The sequence below is a fragment of the Aquila chrysaetos genome, chromosome 1, assembly GCF_900496995.4.
Source record: "Aquila chrysaetos chrysaetos chromosome 1, bAquChr1.4, whole genome shotgun sequence".
Classification (NCBI taxonomy): domain Eukaryota; kingdom Metazoa; phylum Chordata; class Aves; order Accipitriformes; family Accipitridae; genus Aquila; species Aquila chrysaetos.
The window spans coordinates 15,042,041-15,064,920 of record NC_044004.1 but is presented as its reverse complement, the minus strand read 5'-3'; the positions used below and the strand labels follow the sequence as shown (position 1 = coordinate 15,064,920).

Here is a 22,880-nt window from a genome sequence, read left to right as displayed (position 1 = left end):
CGGCATGTTAAAGTATGATGTTATGTGCTGTAGAGTACATAAACCCTTTGACTGTTGACACAGGCATGGCTGCTTAATCTAAACTCTTTACATTTCTCTTAGTAAAACAAGGAAAAAAGCTTACACAGATTTTTGTTTCCTCTCTTTTCCAGCACCCTGTGCCTCCCCCACGGTAAGATCACTTAAGAGATCACTTACTTACCTGCGGTCCTCGGGGAATGCTAATGAAAGCTCACATCCATCTGTACCGCTCATGGTAATGAGAAGACTGGAAATGAGCCGGTATCCTTTTACTATCTGGCTCTGTTTGGACTTATTTTATGTTCTGATATGAAATTAGGGAGAACAAAACATGAGTCGCAAGTGTTCATAGCAGGAGCTCAGGCCTGCATCTTCAAAATCAACTTGGCTGAGCATGGAACCCAGTCAAAAGCCTAGAAATCTTGAATCTGGTTCAACTCAGATATAAATTGTTGGGAAAAAAAATCTTCCACCAATTTGTACTGGTGCCTTAGGCTCTGTTCACCATAATAATATTGACTTCATTGCCTCTTAAATCCTTCTGCCAATTTTTTTTGCTACAAATCTAAATCATGTCCGTAGAAATCAATGTGAATATTGCCACTTACTCCCACAGAAGATGGACCAAGCTCTATTTCACAAATATATTTTTCTATGATATGCCCACAAACAAAAAATTAATTGCTTCTTGATCTTTTCAACCCCAAACAAAAACTGCTACAATTAAGACATCCTTCCAAAAGGTCATCCAGGACTGACAAGCTTCTTCCTCCGTGCCTACACTGACTGCCGTAAAAGCTATAAAGAAGTTTAAAATATGATTAGCATTACAGACAGATTCAGATTATTCCTTAAGTTAAAATATGAAATAAGAGCATAAAAGGACAGTGTAGCTTCACAAATCCAAAACTGTAAAAGCACAGAAATAAGAACATTCCATTATTCTACAAAATTTCACTATTTGTTTCCGCTTGTATTAGGGTAGCGAGAATGGTTCTTAATTCTCTCAGCTGACTTAATTTTGGTCTGTGCCATGCAAACGCCCAAGGCTCACTCCCCAGGAGCCACCGCTGAAGGGCAGGTCTGCAGTGCAGCGGGGATGCACCTCCAGTTTTACTCACCCAAGCTCTCCGTGCTACAGCTTCCAGTTGGAGCTGGGCTGTGACCGGCTGGTCTCAGAGCATGGGCAGAGCAGGCCCCCATCTGCCAGAAAACACTGGGCACGTGTTAGCTGTGAGTTTTCTGGGATGAAGAGCATTTTTTTCTTGTGGGTCTGAACTGCAGTGTGTTCCCTGGCTGGGCCTTATACACAGCCATATCCACCCAGAAATATCAACACTGGAGAGCTGTACTTGGCACATACTGGTGAAGCGCACGAAAGCGGTGTTAAGTGGCTCGTAACACAGTGCAGTAATGTCTTGCAAATGTAGAATATTATCCAAAATTACTGTTGCTATTGAAGGGCCCCAAGAAGCTTCTGGACCTGAGCTAAGCTCAGCACAAATACATTGAAGTGCTCTCGGAAAATTCCTGCGTTTTACTTCTTGAGCTTGCACTTACAACACAGTCCCTGTGCCTCCTTTATTCCCTAATAATTCTTCAAATTCTCCTTTGTCTTCTCTAGGCCTCTGAAGACACTGCCAAAGCAGTATCAGCCACTTCCTCCAGCGCCGCAGATAAGCAGCCAGTTCTTTCATACAAGGAAAACGCTCAGCCAAGCTCACACCTTTCCAATATCAGCAAAAGTCACAAGGTACGGGTGCATTCCTCATCCTCATTCCCTGAGAACCAAAACGCTCTCCCCAGTCAAACCACAAGACTTTACCTCCATTGCACTGCTGCTTTTACTTAAGAAAAAGAAGTTATTCTTTAGACAGCTGTGAATAATTGAGAGAAGTGGTATTTAGCGTAATGTGATACTAGCATGTTTTAAAGAAAAAACTGCCAAAATAATGGTAAAGAAGAAAAGGAGTAGAAAAGTAGGCAGAACTTTCATGAACACTTTAAGGTTTGTCCTACTTTTTCTTACTAACATTTAGAGGTTTTGCAGCCAGTTCTAAGTAGAAACAATTGCACTTGCTTAGTACAGTTGGTGAACCAAGTGATGGGGAAATACACTGACCACACCAGAGATACAAAAATACACTCCACAATGCAAGGCTGTTACATTCAGCAAAAGAAATGACTGATCTGTAGCTAGAAGTCTTGTCCAGCCCATGAGACCAATGAATCCAGACTACAAATCGCTTCTTGTCCTTTCCATCTTGCCCTCCTCCATCATACGACACCCATGTTCATTCAGCATCCTGACACGGCAGCGTGGATGAGCGCTCGGTCCTGAAGCACAAACCGCTTGTGTCCAGCTGTATGGCCAAGCATGTGCATATGTCAGGTTATGAGGCTGGTTGCTTTTTTCAGACAACACACGTGTCTAGTCAGATGAACATGTATGTACGCTGCTTACTGCCATGTAACCAGATGCATATGTGCTCTTGCTGTATGACCAAAATGCACATTCATAAATGGGGATGGTGGTGGATGCACGCTGGGAAGAGGAACGACACACATCCAGGGGCCACAGGTTATAATGCTCAAATGCCTCTCAATGAAAACCTATTGCAGCCAGAAGTTTGGGCAACACTGAGCTGGGTCAATCCTGTCCATCCTTCCTTAAATGGTTTCAGTTTCAGTTCATCAGGATGGAATTTTGCTTCATTTTACAAAGGTCACTGCAAATCCCATGGGAGAAAAAGAAAGCTTGCAAATCAATGATATAATCTTCTGCTTAGAGTTAAGTATATACTTAAGGAGTGAGCTCTAAGTATGGGTTGGGGTTTTTTTTCCTGAATGGTGCTTAAATTCTTTCATGGATTAGGTTCCAAAAGCTGTTGGTTGTTAAGATATTTTATTAATATGAAGTAGCTTCATATTCAGATGTGTGACCTGACCTATAGCTACTAAGTTCCAAATCCCATGATTGATCCTCTCCCTCGGTAGGGCAGCACATACGTTGAAAGCTGCGTGAGAACTGTTATAAGCCGTGTTTGCCAGCAGACATCAGTATGCAGAGCACTTGGATTTGATAGGTCCTATTAACAAGGCCAAATTCTGTAATGTAAATACATGTCATTTCTCATGCTAGAAGTAAAAGGCAGCAGCAAAAATCATAACCACCTAACTCCGCTTCTCACTGCAGTTATAGATACCAAACTATTTCTAATAGTTTCTTGGGTGGGGGGGGGGGTTATTGTACTAGGTTTTTTAATCACATGAGTAAGAGAGGAGTGGCACAGACTAAGACCACACATGATCTGGGGAAGGCACTTCACGAATTTCCCACACAAGCACTTCACACAAAATATTTCTCACCTATTTTCAGTCCAGTCACAGCTTTGTAAGGAGAAAACATCCATATGAGCTGCAGTGTGGAGGAGTACGGCACTACAGCCATTATCTGCTAGACTGTAAGCAAAGCTGTCAAACCGCAGATGTGATTTAAGAGTGCAAGTCCTGTTTTCTAACAAGATTTGGAAGACTTATAGAATTAAACACATCATTATTTATACACTCTATAAATAGCCTCATAAAAAAAAATAGGCATATGAAGGATCTTGGAATGTATCTTAGAAGCTTTGGTGTGATTTAAACTTTTGCATGCCTGTGGTAAGCAGGCCATGCAAGTGGCATGTCCCCTCGTGATGGAGGCCAGCCCTGCAAGCATGCTTTTATTACTGCTTAACCTTACCATGCACCCAATGTCCTGAATATAGGCTTTCACACGTCAAATAACAACCTTGGAGACCAAGCTAACAAATTGCAGAAGCTGAAACAAAAGCAACTATCCAAACCCCAAACAGTTCCTCTCCTTTCTCCTAGCCTTCCTGAAACTTTCCCCTAACAGATCATTCCCAAATTTCTTGCCTCTTTAACCCCCCATGCTGATGTTTTCAGCACAGGCACAAGGAAAAGACCCCCTTCTCGCTGACCAAGTGTTGAAAGGCAGCTCCCAGGGTTTTCTATACCATCTTCCTTTTGCATTCTTTCTGACTGATTTAGCAAAATAAATCGGTCGTATTTTCTCAGTCCAGGAGGTAAGCTAAGCAAGGACTAAATCCTGGAGCCTTCAAAAAACTACTAGATCCTTATCCACACCTTATGTTGCTAAATAACTTCTAAAATCTGGTCCTCTATCTTTTTTATTATGAGATACAAGCTGCTAAAAAGCATGAGTGTTCATCATACTCAGGACATCTAACAAAAGATGTCAGACTCAATATGTTGTCTCTTTTTGCGGGGAGAATATTTTCTGACAAAACTCAGGAAAGGAAGATACTGCTGTTGATCAGGCATATCAGGAGAAGGCAGAAAAATACCTAAACACCTACTTGAATCAGGACTGTGAGGAGCATTCTCCATTTCTCTTTTCTGGTTTGCATCTCCTTTCCTCTACACCTTCCATTCTGCCTCTGTGAATGTTTCATTTTTGAAACTCTTGAGTCTTCAGGGAACTTACCTTCATTTATAGCTGACTTTAAAGTTCATAATAAGACTTTCTGGCATGAGATGAAAAGCGTTGAAGAAAGCTGATAATCATTCACATCTCTTCTCCCCTCCTCCCAGAATAAATCCTTAGCAAAGACTTTCTCATTCACCATAATGAATTCAGTGGATGCTATTCTTCTTTATGGAAGTCCATAACCTTCTCCTGGAAATAATTTATGTAAAAAATAACCAGCCTCTGAATTTCTATAGCAGTAATAAAATCCTTTCCTTGCCAAGGGCTGTTAATTTTCAGTGATGATGTAATCAAAGTATTTAAGTACTCAAAGTGATTTTTATTTTATGATAATGAAATGTTTTGCATATAATTCTTTCTTTTCCAGACATATATCTGTTAAGGAACTAAACAAAGTAAGTAATCATCGTTGTATATATTAGGACCATAAAAACCGTACACATTCCATGGCTACACAGCCTCTCTTGTAACAGTATTTTAGCCTACTAGGTAAAAATACTATAAGAATCATATTAGCTTTGGGTCATAAATGTATCTGTCTTTAATGCGTGTAGCATTTTCAATACCACTACTTTCTGAATGGCAGGTAAGTTCCTGGAGTTGGTTGCAGAAATAAAAACATACATACATTGCAAAGCTACCTTCCCAAGTATCCACATAAAAGCGTATCTCATAACTGTCAGATGCTGCGGATGCCTACGAACGGTGAGCAGCAGGAGAGACACTCTCTTTCAGAGAAATAGAGACTCCACACAGATTTTTAAAAGCAGAAAACTGAAATTGTAAGGCCAATAGCGGAGTGTAATAGTATTACTGTGATGTAACTACAAGGCTACCTCAAAAATAAGATGACCCTTTGCAAGAAGAGAAACAAAAAATTGACAAATTTTATATCCAGAATGAACCTCACCTATCACCCCCAGCTCCCTTCTCCCTCTCCTCCCTCCGCTCCTTCCCTAGGGCCTCTCACAAGCCCTGCAAAATCTGTCACCTCAGACAAATGGCAGCTTTGCCTGCAAAATAGCTCCGGCAGCAACTGAGGGGGCCACCACACCGCTGCTCAGACGCCTGCGTGCTCCTACGGCTTCGCCCAGCCGAACCCCTCGCCGCCCTCCCCAGCAAGGTGGGGACCCCAGCCAGAGCGATGCCCGGTCCTCGCCGCCCTCCGAGCCCAGCACGGCCCCGCACGGTGCAGCCTACCCGCCCAAGCTCACCCTCCGCTATGTCCTCGAACCTCCTGAGCCATGGGCAGCCCTGTAAGCCCCAGTACATCCCCCAGCTCATCTCCCACTAGCCCCATCCTCCAGCTCACAACCTACCTTCCTCCCAGCCCATCTGCAAAGCTCCACCAAGGGCAGCTCTAGGCTCCAGGCACCGCTGAGACGTGTGTGCTCTCAATCCCGGCAATGCTGAAGCGGCAGCTCTGAGCTCCCCGGTCTGAGAGAGGCTAAAAGGGCTCTTCCCTCCTTCCCCGTACCTCCGAGCTGACTACGTCTCCCCCCAGCACGGCCACCTGCAGCCCTGCCGCCGGCGACCCCTGCACCAGCTGGCTGTGTCCAGAGGGCAGAAGCTGAGAGGGGCGATGCTGGGAATGCACCTATAGGCATATATAAAGCAGAAAGCACTAACTTTTACAGAGAGACTGGTAAAGGCAAGTGTCTTTTTTTTTTTTTTTTTTTTTTCAGATCCTAGTTTCTGTAAAAAAGTTTTTAACAAGTTCCTTCACTTTCTACTTGGGCCAGTGAAGTGAAGCAGAGGAAATGGGTTTAGCAATAAAGGGGTTTAGTTATGACAAGTGGTTGCCTAGAGGATGTATTAAGAGATACAGTCCCTACAGTAATGCAGAGTGTTTAAGGATGTTTGTAAAATTCAGAGATAGGTTATAATTTATGGCATTTTGTGTTTCTTACTGAATGTTCTGTTTACTGCACTAATACATTTCTATTGTATTGGGGTTTTATCTCACTGCAAGGGAACAGAGGAAAGAAAGGAATCTCTATACTAGTTAAGCCCAGCTGTATCCTACCACAGTGGGCTGTAGCAGAAATCTATAGACTGGTCTAGCTCTAACTTTCAAATCCTTTGGGTTTTTCTTCTCCACAGTTCTGACTGGGAGTCTGTCCCAAACCTCACTCCTCCTGTGGTTAGAAACTCTATAGTTTGAAAGATCATTAGAAAGCATGGTTTGATTGCAATATTGTAATTAACATTTAATACTAAAAAAATTATATATTGGCAAGAAAGATAATATTTTAACACAAAAAGCTTTGTCTTCTCCTAGATACTGACTCATTACAAACCAAATATGAAAACACTCCCAAGAACAATAAATATCTTACATCTGTAATTAATATTTCTGGCTGGGCACCGTACAGCTGCACAAATACTGCAGCTCCTAACAGGCTCTTAGTTTGGCTACACCTTAAGGAGAAATATCATATATCTCATAATACAGAAAAGATAAAATTTAATTTGGATCACTTCCCATTCATATAGATCTGAAGACATAAATAGTTTCAGCGTGACCTGGAAGAGGAGACAGAGTGTGCCCTTGTCAGGGTTTCGGACACCAAACAGTGGGTCAACAGGTTTGAGAGCAGGACTGCCCTTCACCAGGACCCAGACAGGCTGTAGGAGAGGCTCAAGAGGAGCCTCCTGAAATCAGAAAGGACAAATGCAAAATCCTGCCCCAGGATGGACTCACCCCCTTGGGCAGCAGCTCTTCTCAAAACCACCTGGGGACCACAGGCTGAACGTAGGCCACTGGTGTGCCCTTGGTGGCCATAAAGGCTAACAGAATATCGAGCTGTATCAACACAAGCATAGCCAAGAGATCAAGGGAAGGGACTATTCCCTTTTACTCATCACTCATTAGACAACACCTGGAGTACTGCACAAGACTGCAGTTGACAGAAAGGAGTGGGTCAGCAGAGGGTCACCAGTACAGTCAGGGTGTGCAGTACCTGCCCTCTGAAATGAGGCTGATGGGGCTGGGCTCCCTTAGCCTGGAGGGGGGATGGCTCTGGGGGAACCCAATAGCAGCCTGCCACTGCCTTAGAGATGATTATCAAGGAGGCAGAGCATGGCACATGACAGAGTGCACAGTGAAAGTACAAGGGGCAACGATCTTGAAATAGGAACGTTTCAACCAGAAATAAGGAAGATAAATTAATTATGAGGGTATTTATGAGGGTGTTGGAACAGGTTGCCCAGAGAGGCTGTGAAATCTATGTTCTGGAGGTTTGCAGGACCCAGCTGGTCAAAGCTCTGAGCCCAGGCCTCATCTCACAGTTCACTGTGCTTTAAGCAGGAACTTGGACTACAGACCTGCCTAGGTCCCTTCCGACCTGAATGAGACTATGAATTTCTAAGTAATGGATAAACATTATTGAGGAAGTGACTTTTAAGGAAGACTCAAAGTGCAACATTTACAAAGAGTAAAACATTCTTCTCTTTGATTTTTATGTATTTTAGTCTTGTGTGTATCAAATTAACAAACAAAATAATTACTATTCCCATGTGAATCAAAATAATACAGAAATATAGTGAAAGTTTATGAGTCAAACTCTGGTCTTTAGACACCTGTCTACCATTCACTTCTTTGTAACGTAATACACTGAACTAAGACTCTCTACACAGTGATATTGAATGAAGTATCTGCCGCGACAGTAAAAATAGTTGTACGGTCAGTTAAGGAGCCTGAAAAGAAATTACTCATTTTAATCTTTGGATAGTGTATCTCCAGTCTATCAAAATCAATCTCTTGATTTAATACAAGATCAATGAAGGAAAACCATATTGTAAGTTAAACTGATGCACAACAGTCATCACAAAATGGTGATCACGTATGATCACTGTATGTTCACCTATACCCCTAAAAATTCAGTTCACATTGATGGCAGTGGACTGAATCAGCATTCAGCCTGAGTTTTTGACAAAGTGATCAGGAATTAATGGTTGAATGTCTATAAATTGTTTTAAAATTAAAAGACTGTTGGGTCTTTTGGGGTATGTTCAAGTTGGTAATTGAAAAATATTTACTGTCTATGTTATCATTTTATATAGGCACCTGGAAGAGAACAAGGTTAGTATTTAATAATATGATATTAATTTGTTGTCTTTACTTCATATTCCAAGAACAAAATATTCTATCATTAAAATTCCAGCTGAAGTAATCAGTATAGGAACCTGACTTCTACCCTGCCAAGTAGCATCAGGCCATCTGGCTCTATATTTAAATGAGTAAAAGACATCCCCCAGGCGTATGTCTGCTGAGAACAGAGAGATTTAGAGTGACCTCAACAGTTGTTGAAGATGTAGCAGAAAAAAGGAATTTAACTTGGCATTAACTACAGCTGTTTGGGGTACCAGGGTATCACATTTGTTCTAAGCAAATCAAAGTCTTAAGGTTCTGGGGAAAATAAGAGTGCTGGAACCTAAAAAACTGAGGGAAGGATAACCCCAAAAGAAAAGACTGGATTAATCTGATCTGCACAGAGAACATCACCCTTCTTTCCATCTTGCTCCTCTCCCATGATTCAAGGGTGAGACTTTTGAAAGAAACTTTTTTAAAAGAATTAGGTATTTAAAGTTAAAAAAACCAGGATTTAAAAAAAAAAATGTTTAAAACATGTCAATTCTTTATATGTATATACAGCTTTGAAAAACCAGCTTAAGCCACTCGCTGTGTATGTGCACATGAAGGTCCATGAAAAAAATGTTACTCTGAAATATTTTGAAGATAGTTACAGGCTACGTGTTGTTTACGCTGTTTACACCTTTGTGTTCATGAGTTCATAATTTCCTCTGGCATTTCCTTTTGCGGATTAAGGCACAGTTTCCTGATTTTCAGCTAGAAATAGTATTGACTGCATTAATACATTCAATGCCTATCTATCCTGTCCTATAAGAAAGATTTATGAACCCTCCATATACTCCTAGTACAGCATTCTACATTATTTACCATTATGTTAAGCGATTTATGAACCTTCCATATACTCCTAGTACAGCATTCTACATTACTTACCATTATGTTAAGCCATATTTGGCATCAGCAAAACCTGTAACTTTCACCATGTAACATTCAGTACTAGTATAAATGTTCCCCACTGAAATCATTACCTGACTCATTTAAGCCAGACTGATTGCAGCCTATTAGGTTTTTCTATTGAACTGCCTCCCCCTTACATACAAATTTAGTTAAGTTAATTTATTTCACAGTAGATGCTAGATACTGTCAAAGTTACACATAAGAGGAAATAGTAAGTTCTTATTCTTTTTATTAATAGTTACAGATTTGGGGGAGAAACCTGAAGCATCTTTTCAAGCACAACAGTATAAACCAAAGCATCATCCTGAAGCCAGGTAGGAATATAAGAATTTAATGAGTTTGTACTGGATGCTTCAAGGACTAAACATTCTGTCCTAGAAAATGATACTTCACTATGCAATAAAAACAAGATGATATCACTTTCTGATGCCAGGTAGTGATATATTATGTTTTGCCCTGATGCATGACAAGAACCATCTTTGGGAATTGCTTTCAAGGTATTGTAATTGCACATTCAATTTTTATCTTTAATAGCATATTACTATATTACATTTTTGCCTCACTTTCCGTGACAGGGTGTTAAATATACTGTATAAAGAAGCTCTGCCATCTCCAGCCTCAGCATTTCCTCTCCCCCTTATTTTCTATTTTCATATACAAAGAATACATACTTGGCTTTTCAAAGGCCAATTATTCTTCTATAGAAATCTGCCACAGTTGCTTCTATTTTTCTTTTCCAACCTACACAAATCTTTCTTTTCTAAGTGTGCTCTTAAATCTATATCCTCCTACAGTACTCAACAAAACCCAAAAGTATGGGATAAAGTATAGAAAGTATATGAATGATTCAACATGTTTCCTAGACAAATACTGAATCTCTCATCTAGCCTTGTTTACAATGATGCCAGTTCTCCAGGATAAAATTATTGACTGGAGTAAATGTGACAGTATTTGTGACCCCTAGTATTTTGCTGCTTCTTGTGTGGTACCAGTGGCTCTGTTATGTGAAGTTATTTGGTTGGTGCTTTTCCCAGTGTAACCATTCTTACTAATAGCACAACAAAATACCAGCTGGGTACTCAGCAGTGGTCTAGAAAATCAGGGCAGGGAACAATTGCTCCCTGGGTCTTGCAATAGAAGGACTAGGAACATCAGGTAAAATTAGCGGGGAACAGGCTCAAAATGAACAAAAGCAAATTGTGCTTCATTACACATGGAGTCAAAATGTGAAACTCTTGCCAAATAGTCTTGAGGAGAGTAAAAATTTATATAACTTCAAAAAGTGGCTGGTGAAATTAATGGAAGAGAAATCTGTCAAAAGATGCTAAATACAAAATTACCACCCAAAACCCAGGAAGGCCCAAAGCTGCAATCAGTAGAGGAAGGGGTATTCTGGGGAAGCGCAGCTATGCATTGCTCTATAATTTTACTGTTACTTAAATACTACCACTAACAGAAATAGTTTTCTGACATTACTTTCTTTCATTGCTTTTTCCTAGCCTTCAATATACACGGAGCTCTAAAATGGTTTGCAGCTCAGGTAAGAACCAGAGATTGCTTTGAAAACTAAACCAGGCATGGATAAATAAGAATAAGAAACAGAACCATGTTTCTATGTGAGTATGAGTGCACTGGGGATTTTCAATGCATGGAGTTAGTGCAAAGGGATTGCTGAAGAAAGCAAGCAGAAAGCAAGGGAAACAATGGCACAGTCAATAGTAGTGAAGAAACAAGCAGAGAGTTACTTGCTTGGCTATACCCCATGCCTGGTTCAAGCTAAGAAATGCCGAACCTAGAACGCAAGTGTTAAACCACTGCAGACCCCCGCACCCAGAAAAGGATGGGGATTTGGACAAGCTACTGAAAGACGATGGGGAGAGGAAGAAAAGGCAAATTGCTTGGGCATACAAAGAGACACCCACAAAGAGCGAGCATGCTTGTGAGCACAACCATCTCTGCTTTTCCAGGCAGAGATGCAATCAGCTGGGCTAAATGGAAGCTACAGATGTTCAGGACATTATAGAGCAGCTACTATGGATTTAACGCCATTGTGTAAACACGTAAACTGATCTTTGAAGAAATTGCTTTAGATTTATCCCAGATTCCTAGAGGGAAGGACTTGCAGGTGCCATTATCAGTCAGGTCTGTCAATTACGGTTGGAAACAGGACTTCCCCTGGACTGTGTGATTTTACCTAAGGGAAGGTACTGGAAGCAAACATTAACATTGGTGGGGTGCCCTGCCAAGAAAGGGCCTGTGGTGTGGCTTGCCCAGGAACCATGGCAATGTCCCTCTGCTCATTTTCCCTGGATTTCTTTAAGATTGCCAGAACTGAATCCAACACACAGGAGTAGTTTCACTAGATTCATATGCAGTCTCTCTAATCTTGAAGACAATACTTCTACAAACACTATTAAAAGTTGTGTTAGCTTTTTGCTGTCATATCATACTGTATCTGTTGTCCACCAACCCCTCTACCTAATTTCTTCTAGAAAAATATGGCCTCATTAGTATTTAACCCCAAATTGCTATATAGCTCATCCCTACCTTTCAATATACTTACACCTGCTTTAAAAAGTATTTCTTTCCATAAACCCAAAAGAGACAAAAACACCCCAGCATATACTTATAGACTTTTGAAGAGCAAAATCCCTTTATTAGCCAAACTTCATGATAAGAATTGTGTAAGCAAAAGAAAACACTTATTCTGTTGTGTAAGTATGATTTCTTTTTGCAGAACTGCATACTAAAGATAAAAGATGCTATAAAGGAAACTCTCTGATATATTTGTCTTTCATAAATAGATTGATTGGTAAAGAGGTGTATCTACACCTTAGATGGAATACATATAAATACCATGACCTTGGTCTTTCTGGTTTTTTGAATGCCATTAAAATGCACCAGCCAAGTTAGCTCATGCTGTATCTCCATTCCTCAAAAAGAGAGTTCGTGCCTTGGGAGACCCAGGGACGTTGGGATCTGAGGGGCTGTAAGAATAACCCATGCTGGTAACTTCCTACTGTCCTTGACTACACTTATACTTTTATATTCCCCCTTAACTGCCTCTGCAAATGCCCTTTTGTATCAAAAAACCCAAACCCTTAAGCTGTACCAAGAAACTGAGAGTTGCATAATGGTAAAAGCAAATACCACCAGGAAGAACATATGGACTGTATTATTTGTTTAGATAAAGTAGGATTCACTTTAACTTTGGTCATTGCCAGGCTAAACAAGCCCACCTCCCCCAGCTTTGTTTCACAGGCTCCAGCTCCCTGATTCTGGTGGTGGCCCTCCACTGAGCCACTTCTGGTTATTAACATCCTTCTTGGGCTGGGGGTGCAAGTCCACATACTCTCCTCTGGATACCTCCTAAAAATCTTTCTTTACATAATCCACAAAGCTCATCTAGGTCTCTGTTTGCTGCTGTTCTCAGGAGCCTCTCAGTCTTTTTCCTAGGTGCCCCATACCCATCTCCACTTCAGACACTTCCTACCATCCCTACCACTGCGCTTGGTCATTCAGGCTCTCTGGGACAGCACATTCTCCTTTTCCCTCTGTAAATTCCTTGCCCTCCTGAAACAACAGGGAGAGAACAAACAAGTAGCCTTTGTCCCTGCTACCCTACAATTGCCTTTAAAGTCCATGTTTGGATTAAAAAATATGTTAATATGAAATATTAATTTTATTAAATTTATGCAAATATCCTTTTTTTTATCCTATGTAAGTACATGAGTGTTAGGTTTACGGTTGGACTTAATGATCTTAAAGGTTTTTTCCAACCTAAATGATTCTATGACTCCGTATTTCTCTCTCTGGTAGTTTTCACTTTTATTGTTGAAAGCAAATTATTTTCTGTGTAAGTCTAAAACCTTCTTCAATTTCTCGACAAGCCATTGTTAATCCTATCCCAGCCAGACCCATTGCAAGAGAATTGCAAGAGAATTTTCCACTTCTTGTCCCACAGCTTAAGGCATACCAGAAAAAATTCCACAGAACATACACAGCACTGGTCACAAAGCAAACATGGTCCTAGCTGTGGGGTCTCTTTTTAAACACAAAGTGTCTGGGGATAGCCACCAAAAATGCAATGTGAACACAAATGCCAAAAATCAGGATCCGATAAGCTGAACGCTGACATATTGGCATTTCGACAACTCAAATTGTTTGCCGAAACAAAATGTAGATGTCTGGTCCCAGACCCTTTGAACAGGGATTTCATTTCTGAGCGGACTGATTGCCTGCTGAAGATCATGGCTGTTTGTCTACTGAGATCAGTGGATGCTGTTTACTGTCTTAAAAACAAATGTAATGCTGTTATAAACCAGAACATGGTACATGTATGCATGAAAGAGTGAAACACTGTGAAAACTATTATTCTTCTGTAAAAGAATGTCTTCCAAATAAAATTTCTTAAATATTCTGTCATGTGCTATGTATAGGCAGAAAAATAATAAACTGATAAAGCATGAACAATAGATAAAACATAATTAAATACTGCTTTGGCAAACACTACTGTCTCTCGTGACAGTAACCAGAGGGAAAAGATGGAAGCCATTGATAATCACATTTTTCTCATTTACTCTTACAACAGACACACTAGGTCATTTCTCCCACCAGCACTGCATGAAACAAACAAAAATGCTTTCTGTTGTAGAGCAGGCTATGATGGTTTTTATCTTCAATTAACCATTTTTTCACCATGTCATGTACCTGCAAACTGCATTTGACCTATACATTGAAAGCAAGCCCTTGCTTTTCTCAGGCTGTTTCTCCTGCATCCTAATCGGACTCAGTCCAAGCCTCCTACATCATCCCACGCTTTGTGTTCCTGCCCCATCCCCTGCGCTCACACAGCTCCCCGGTGACATGGCGAGCTGGGTCCAGCTGGTAAATGGCAGCCCTAAATCTACAGACAGCAAATCACATTTACTTTGGGAGGATGGTTTTCAGCTATGTAAGCTCCCTCAGTCAGCTGTCTTCTCAGCAGAGCAGTATGGAGCAGGAACATGCAGCAGAGGACCACCACCTTCATCTTTTTCTTAATGCAAAAGCAACTGCAGTTCTTGGTCCTACATTTATTAATTGAAACCAGTTGCAGAGCAGACTGAAATTCATCAGCATGGCAGAACCTCTGAATCTTTTAAGGTTTCAACAGCTTGGCAGAAACAATGCTAGCTGGCAATGGGATAATAAGGGGCTTTAATATGATCCAACATAACAGCAGCTCTGATCCAACACAAATAAAAGGGGCTCAAAAGGTGAAAGTAGAACAGAATGAACCATTACACTTGTCCCATATTTATTATGTTATTTAGCATTTGCTATTTTATTCATAGTTTATTTTTAATATTTTGTGATGTGTGCAAGAACCTGGCAGAGTGATGTCAATTAAAAAAAATCAGGAAACTAATGTGTTAAATCTCTTGGGGCACGAATCTGAAATCGCTGATGCTGCATTAGCACAAGACCACTCATAACTGACAGCTCTAAATTTTAAAGGTTAGTGTCACAATACTGTATTTCTAAATGGTAAATGCTATTCTCAGACTTACTAAATAAAACTGATAAGGTAAAATAAAACTATAACTTAAGTTTAAAAAAATACAACTTTTTTCCTTCTGAATTTACTTTTACAGGGTCCATGTTAAATGTGGAGAATTTGTCAGTGAAGAGGTCAACACCTCCTACACCATATGCAGCATTCAAAAATAAATCAAAACATTCACTTGTAAAACAGGAAATGCAATCTCTTACCCAACCCACTGAAAAGGTAAAAAACGCTTTGCTTCATAAAGATACAGGTTTTTAGAAAACAGGATTATCACTATAGGGCACACACAAAGAGCACAAGAACTGCTGTTTAGTGAAAACGTTCCCCCAAGACGTTAAACAGTCCGAAAGCTGTGGGTATTCAGCACCCTTAAAAACAAGTCCGATATGAGCTCTTGAAACCATGGATAAGAATTTAAATGTCTAATTTGATTCAGATTTCCTAACAGGACTTCTCAATATAGATGCATTACAATTATTTTTATAAACTCTGCTAAACTTTCTTTAAATGCAGATTAGATATAACCTGTTGTCACTGGCTTTTGCTTCTGCCAACTGTGGTTGATTTCTGTACACTGATTATGCTATCTTAAAATCAAGGATTTAAACAAATATGAATGGTACATTGGAGAATATGATCGCCATGAAGCAGAGAAGGCACTGTTACAGGAAAACACTGTAAGTACAATTTATCTCAAAACCTGGGGTCTAAACTCTTAGACAAAATGTCTGTAAACTGTCCACGATGGCTTACAAGTTTTGTTGTGAACTAACCATTCAATCCATAATTTAAACATGTCATACAGGATGAGACATTCTTGGTTAGAGATTGTTCAAAGAAATCAAATGCTGAGCCATACGTTTTGGTTGTCTATTACGGAAGAAAAGTATACAACATTAAAGTACGTTTTCTGGAAGACAGCCAACAATATGCACTGGGAACAGGGCTCAGAGGAGATGATGTAAGTAAAATCCCATCTAATGTTACGGTCTATTGCTTTTATGTCACACTTCACAAGTTCTTAATACTAAAGGTTAGTTACAAACTCTCCCACGTAACAAACTTGTTGTTTCATTAAGGTTTCTTTTACAATACTCTCATTTCAAGTATGTCTCAAAGTTTCAAGCAACTTCAGGATAATAATTTTAAAAATTAATTTTACATACCATGCTCAGATTCAGATTTAAATCAATGTGAAAATTTCCTAATTACTTATAATACTTCTACCTACTCTAACACCTGCAAAGTAAAGGGGAAAGAAAAGTCCTCCCTTTCCACGTATGTGTATTATTTTAGCATATTTTTTAACTTGTTATAATATATGCATATATTTTAAAATATATACAACTCCACATATCTGACAGTATGGCCTGTTGCTGTTATTGCTGCATAATGTCTCTTATTGTCTGTCTCTCATACAGCAAAAGCGGAATTAGTATCTTAAAAAAAAATAAATGAGGAAATAGGACAAAAGTGGTCATGGATATTCAGAAGCAATTAAATCATGTGGGTTCCCACCAATCAGTCTTTCAGATACGGTAAATTTCAATTAGAAAATCCCTTTAGATTAGCAATGCTTTTTTGCATAATTAAAATCAATTATATTAATGATAAGAGTCTAATTCTTATTCTACCTATATGGTTAAATAACATATACTGTATCTGCATGTCCTTCACAGAAGAAAAAAGTTAAAACTGAAACAGTCATCTCTATAAAGATGTGATACTCACCAAAAAAAATTTAAAACTTAAAGGAATGCTCAGCTGTGCAGCAAAAAAAGCAAAGCAACAACCTACTATGAGGGTTATTAGCTATGTAAGTGACAGACAGAAATCCAACTAAGGTGAAACAGCAAAGCCTCTGTAGCTGAATCTTCAATTTCGTCTTTTTCATGCATGTCAATACTTCCCAAACTTATCTTTTCTATAGACAGACTAAAAAAATTCTGAAATCAAAACTGGCCCAAGCTAACTTAAGAAATTTGGCAGGGCCAAGATTTACATTTGGATTCTTACTAGAAAACATGGGAAAAGATTCATGAGCTTTCAAAGATGAAGGGCGAGGTTTACTGGCAAGTTGTTCTTCAGAAACGTTGGTTTAATAATGAGGAAAAATATATCCTTCATTGTTCAAGCACACTGAAACAGTTTGGGAAGCAGAAGGGTAGAACAAATAGAGAACTTTACTGCAGGTACTAGTAAACCATCAGTCTTCTGTATAACATTGGCTGCATTTCTGAACTGAACCTTCCAGATAATTTCCTGGAGTTTTAGTATGATTTAGGAGAAAGCAACTTTAGTTTTCCATGGTTCTTACATTGTTTAGTCTTCCTATAATGGCCCTGATAAAAAAAAAAAGGTTCACATTAGAAACAATGAATGACTAAAAAAGTGGAATGGAACTGAAATATGGTACACTACAGGATAATGTAGTATGTGCACGGTATGCTACAAATAAAGACATAAAACTAAATTTTCATCATTTTAACAGATTTAACAATTAAGGCAACTAGAAATTAGCTGAACAACACGTGAACAATTTTTACTGAATTAAAAGGAAAGAGAACACAATCCCTACCATCTCAAGAAATACATGACTTTGTTTGTTCCAACTTGTGCGCACAAAGTATGTACCTTAAAACAGCGGGTCTGGACTGACAACAGTCAAACTGGAAAGTTACAATTCCAGAACAAGGATTTCAAGCATCTAGTTAACAACCAACAGTACATCTTAACACTTGGGTCTACCATGCCAAATCTGTAATCATGACATGTTACTTAAGCCTTCTTTTTTGAGTATTGTTTCTCTTTAACTCAGAAATCCTCCTGTAGATCAACTACAACAGGAAAATTTCAGAATTGTTTTGCTAGTCAGTGATGTGTAGTACCAGGGAGCCACAGAGATGACAGCCTCCTACTTCTATGCATTACTCTCAGCAGCAGACATGAAAATAGAATTAACTGGGCACAGAGCCCATGTGCAATAATGAACAATCAGTGGCACCAACCTTGCTCAGAAGAGCTACTTCAATCTCAGGCAGTCTCAAAGGATCCCAAAAAATGCTCTTTCTTGATAATTGTCACCTCGACTTCTGCAGCTCACTTAAGGTTCTTTTATCAGAAGGGTGAAAACAATTTGTAAGGCTGTGAATTACAGCAAAATTGCTGCCAATAATTTTCCGATGCCTGTTAAAATGCTTTCCAGAGTGCTCTGCATTGTCCCTCTGCAGAGAAATCCTTTGCCACACCACATTTTGCAGTATGCAATGCAGACCAACCAGCTGCTTTATCTAGATTAGCTGAATATTCCCTCTTCACCTGCCAGAGAAAGAAACCTAAGCAACAACAACAGGTGCAGACCTATTACATTTCTCCCTAGTTGGTGATTTTATTCAAAGGTTCAGTCTTACAGATTTTCTGCAGTGTGTTTTCGCTTTTGGATTAGTCTGTTTTCATCCGTTGAAAACACAGGTTTCCTTACATGTAAATGTAATTATTCAAAGTTTTCCCTATCCTATTGCAACTTTTGATTTTTCATATACAGTTTACGAGTTGTTAACACTTTCTATCATCAAAGAAGGTTTTCAATTATTTTTTTTAAAATGTATTTAATTCAATTTTCATGAGTGCTTCCATCATTAATCCTCATGTAGCCCTATAAGGCCATAGGCGGGGGGGGAGGGGGGAAGTGCTGATCATCAGACTTTTATGTTAGAAGTAACTGAAGTTCCATGCAGCTAAATTAGCATCAAGCTGGAATATAATGAATACAAGTAGAGGGAAAAAAAAACCACCACTAACTCTGTTAGTAGAGCTGTATCTTTTGCTAGCAATTTAGCCACAGATGTTCACACCTACGTAAGTATTTAATATATTATACTGAGCTCACTAAAGGCCAAATCACATAAAGCTATAAAGACTAGATCCCCAAATGGGACATATATGGAATTTAGTCATTTACATTCAAAACTGCTGTCCTGAGCATCCTTTACTTGACTGTTGCCTTCTTCTACTCCAGTCAGTTTTCAGTATTAAAGATCCAGAGACACCTGTAACGCTGTTTCTTTTCACATACATAGTTCTTTTGAAGATAGAGATCAAAACCTTGCTCACATTTATAGCCAATCGTGACAGAAAATTTAAGTATTTTTCTCACCTCCTTTGCAAAATTAGATCTGCCACACACAAAATACATGCTTTTAGCACGTCTGCAGCATCAGGCTCAACTCACAATGCAGTAACTAAAAATCAAAGGCAGAAGTAGGCTCTTCAACTTAGTGCCTGTTTTACACAGAAGCTCAGAGCACAGCCTGATGTGTATCTCTGGATCTCACTGTTCCGGCCACAGATGTTTTCTCCATCCTCACCACTCCCTATCACTATTTGCAGCTAACTTTCATTTTCAAACCATCGGTCATACAAGTCACATAATTTCAACTCAGTTAACTTCAAAATGAATCAAATGGATTAGCTCCATCTACCTTCATCAGCCATTAAACTGGCCTGACTCGTCAGAGTAGATGAGGAAGAACTTCCACAATGCCTTCCAGTGACAGCACTGTCAAAAGTTACCGCCAGGAAAATGCGCACAGTGAACACCTGTCAGGGGATGCTAATGCTTTCAACTGAGAGAGATGTTTACAAGGTAAACATCTTGTCCACATCTTAAATGAAAGTTCAAAAATGAACTGTTCTCATTCAGGATGTGTGACGTACTCTACAGTCCTACCACCACCCCAATGCAACTCAAAACTACACCTTTCATGAGCAATCCTTGAGACCATATTTTTATCTCCCCAGAACAGTCTGGAGACCAGCAGATAGGACATTCCTATGACAGCAGAGATCAGTTTGAGTCTCTTCAGACAGTGAAGGGAAATGAACAAATCTAAGTATTAAATTTTCTTCATCTTTATGTCTTTAGGTGTCTTTACACCAAACAAAGTGTGAGGTTCCATTAAAAGAGCCAGAAACATGAAATTCCGGAACATCAGTGCTCATCACTATGATGTCTAAGTCATCTTCATGTTCTAGCATCCATGAAGAGACTCAAAAGCTTAATATTTTAGACCTCACTAACTTGAATAAGAGTACAGGCTGAAACAAAATAGGAAAAAAGATCTAAGTAACACCTGAGAGGTCTTTCTCTCTTTACCAAAGAGCTACAGCTTAAAGGTACAGTGATGAAAAATAGTGACATTAGCCAAATGAAGCCAAGTTAAATTTCCAGACATGAACAATTACAGTAAGACTTTTTAACTTTCCAACCAACAAAAAAAACCATTAGAAAACAGGAAAAGAACTGGTGCTGATAGAGAAAGTTTAGAATAAAAAAAGTTAGGATTACTTCAGTAAAGCATGAAATACAAACCAGAGTTTTGCCTAGATTTCTAGTAGCAACAGTGACCTTGAACATAAGGCAAAGACAAAACAGTAAAGTGGAACAAATGCATACAAGTAAAAATTATCAAAACAAAACTTTAAAAAAATTAGCACACTGGTTTTGAGATCAAATAATTTTCATCTTAAAATAATACAGGAACAGTTTCACCAAATCACAGATTTTATCAGATTCTCCTGTTATAAACTAGGTGTGGATCAGGTGGAAATGACAAAGACTACCATGAGATATCATCACACATACAATGAATGCCCATGCTTACAGTAAATGTGATGTAATAGACAAAAGATAAGTATTAAATGTCACAGTGGGCTTGCATTACTGTGTACAGTTCTAGTGATTCAATGCCAATGAGTCCAAAGAATAGCTCAAGAGAAGGAATAGCGATGTGATGACAGCTTAGTGGTGTGATGAGAGCTTAGAAATTACACACAGGGAAGAGAACTATTTCAACTGAAGGACTGCTAACCGTTGGAATGGCAGGATTAAGAAACTCCCACCAGGACAGATGAGGATAAATACCTTGGATAGCTTTCCGTTGCTGTTTGATCAGTTTGGGAATCTCGAACCACACCTTTATCATTTTAGGAACAGGCTTGGAGGATGTCATTGTTTTGAACACCAGAGAACAAGACTAAAACCCTGGTGAGACCCTTCTTGTTCCATACTTTAAAGGGATTTTGTAGCAACTTTCTCAGTGAATGGAATGGGAAAATAAAAGCTACATTTAAAAAGGTACAAAGAAACTCACAGTGTAAAGTATTATGTACTACTAATTAAGTGTAACTTTTGACAGGGTAAAGTTAGTAATGATTTACAGTTGCTTCATCTTTTCAAAATCTATCATCACATCTGCCAGCACAAACTTTTACAGGTGATACTGCATTCTCAGGGCTTAGACATGCTCCCCTTTTGCCCTAAGCAGTCAACTGCTTTCTCCTACACAAGACAGGGACACATAAAGGAAATAAGATTAAAATCTGGTCCTTTTCCTTTTATGATTGCTTCCATCTAATCTAATCATAATTCTATGCGAAGTATTACCTATTTCCAATACTGTCATTTGCAAGTCTTTTAATGTTACAGATAAAAACCATCTAGCAATTTCATTTTCAGTCACTGATTACAATTTTTCTTTTTCCCCCAGAAATTTAATTCTGTGAAAGAGATCATTGACTTCTACAAAAATGTTCCCATCACACTCATTGACGGAAAGGATAAATCAGGAATCCAGAGAGAACAATGCTACCTTACATATCCATTCAAGTCGTGCAAAAGATGTTTTCTGCCTTAATGTCACCGATTTGTTTGTATAAATGTAAATACAACAATTATTTAAATGTCTCAAAAATCAGATCAGCCTTTTGAGTGAGGAGCTCCCCATAACATTATGAAGCATACTAAATGCTCCACTAAGAAACTTCTCTCCAGCTGAGAATACAGATCTACTCCATTTTTTGATTCTTGTAATTTAACTTTGAGTATACAGTTAAAGTATATGTCATTGTATTAATTCACAGAAAAGTGTCAAGAGTGACTAGTCCTGATATCTTGACAATAATTGAGCAATTGCTTATTTTGCACTCTACCTTCTAACACAAGACGAAAACCGAAGTCAATCTTGCTTACATAAATGTCACTGAAGCTCAGGTAGTAGCAAAATCTAATAAAGCATACTATGGTTATACAAAAATACTCTTGCTTTTAAAAATACACATGAAATGCTATTTATCTGAGTACTCAACTCTTTAACAATTTCATTCAATGTGTGTATGTGTTTGCACAACAACAAGCTGTGCTCAGCAGCCACTGAAGTCAGTGGGCGTCAGCTGATGCTCACAGGTGTTGAAGCAGGTTATAAAGCTAGCTTTAATTATGTAAGTTCTATTACTTAACTAACACTTATTCTTTAGCTTAAGTAGCAGATACTTGCATTCCATATCTAGGCCTTCAGACACGCTGTAGGACCATTATGCATCCCTTTGAATTCACACCATGTGCAAATATAGAAGTAAAAATAATGAGTAGGAACAGTAGATGTGCTTCAAACTCAGCAAGAAAACATGTTCCAGTGTGTATCAAAGAAGACAAGAAGGTAATATTTTTTCAGAAAAAAATATGGTAATATTTATTCATATAATTTGAGTTTTGGAAGGCTTAACTAAATTCATTATAAATATGAAAGGCAAACTTGAGTATTTTTCTGCAAAGCATCCACAGTCTTCCTTTCTAAGCACACTCAGAAGTTTGACTAGGTAATTCGAATATACCAAGAAAGGAACCTCAGTTACTTTGTCCTTACAGAACAGGAACAAGAATAAAAACATTCAAGCCCAAAACA

At 39.0% G+C, this 22,880-nt stretch overlaps 1 protein-coding gene across 6 annotated transcripts in view; it reads left to right on the top strand.

Moving 5' to 3' along the window:
• The window catches only part of CLNK (cytokine dependent hematopoietic cell linker), a 49,569-nt gene extending 27,640 nt beyond the window's left edge, over window positions 1-21,929 (top strand). For 3 of the 6 annotated variants that reach the window (XM_030016778.1, XM_030016766.1, XM_041123811.1), the window contains 10 exons: window positions 153-172; window positions 1,646-1,774; window positions 4,905-4,932; window positions 8,603-8,621; window positions 9,826-9,901; window positions 11,087-11,127; window positions 15,224-15,357; window positions 15,738-15,815; window positions 15,944-16,099; window positions 21,687-21,929. In XM_030016778.1, the coding sequence (XP_029872638.1) occupies window positions 153-172; window positions 1,646-1,774; window positions 4,905-4,932; window positions 8,603-8,621; window positions 9,826-9,901; window positions 11,087-11,127; window positions 15,224-15,357; window positions 15,738-15,815; window positions 15,944-16,099; window positions 21,687-21,833 (828 nt within the window). In that variant the 3' untranslated portion in view covers window positions 21,834-21,929. Of the gene's footprint in view, window positions 1-152; window positions 173-1,645; window positions 1,775-4,904; window positions 4,933-8,602; window positions 8,622-9,825; window positions 9,902-11,086; window positions 11,128-14,349; window positions 14,851-15,223; window positions 15,358-15,737; window positions 15,816-15,943; window positions 16,100-21,127; window positions 21,514-21,686 lie in introns of those variants that run through there. The other 3 variants (XR_003923784.1, XM_030016789.1, XM_030016804.1) reach the window with 3 other exon arrangements.
• The last annotated feature ends 951 nt before the right edge of the window (window positions 21,930-22,880 follow it).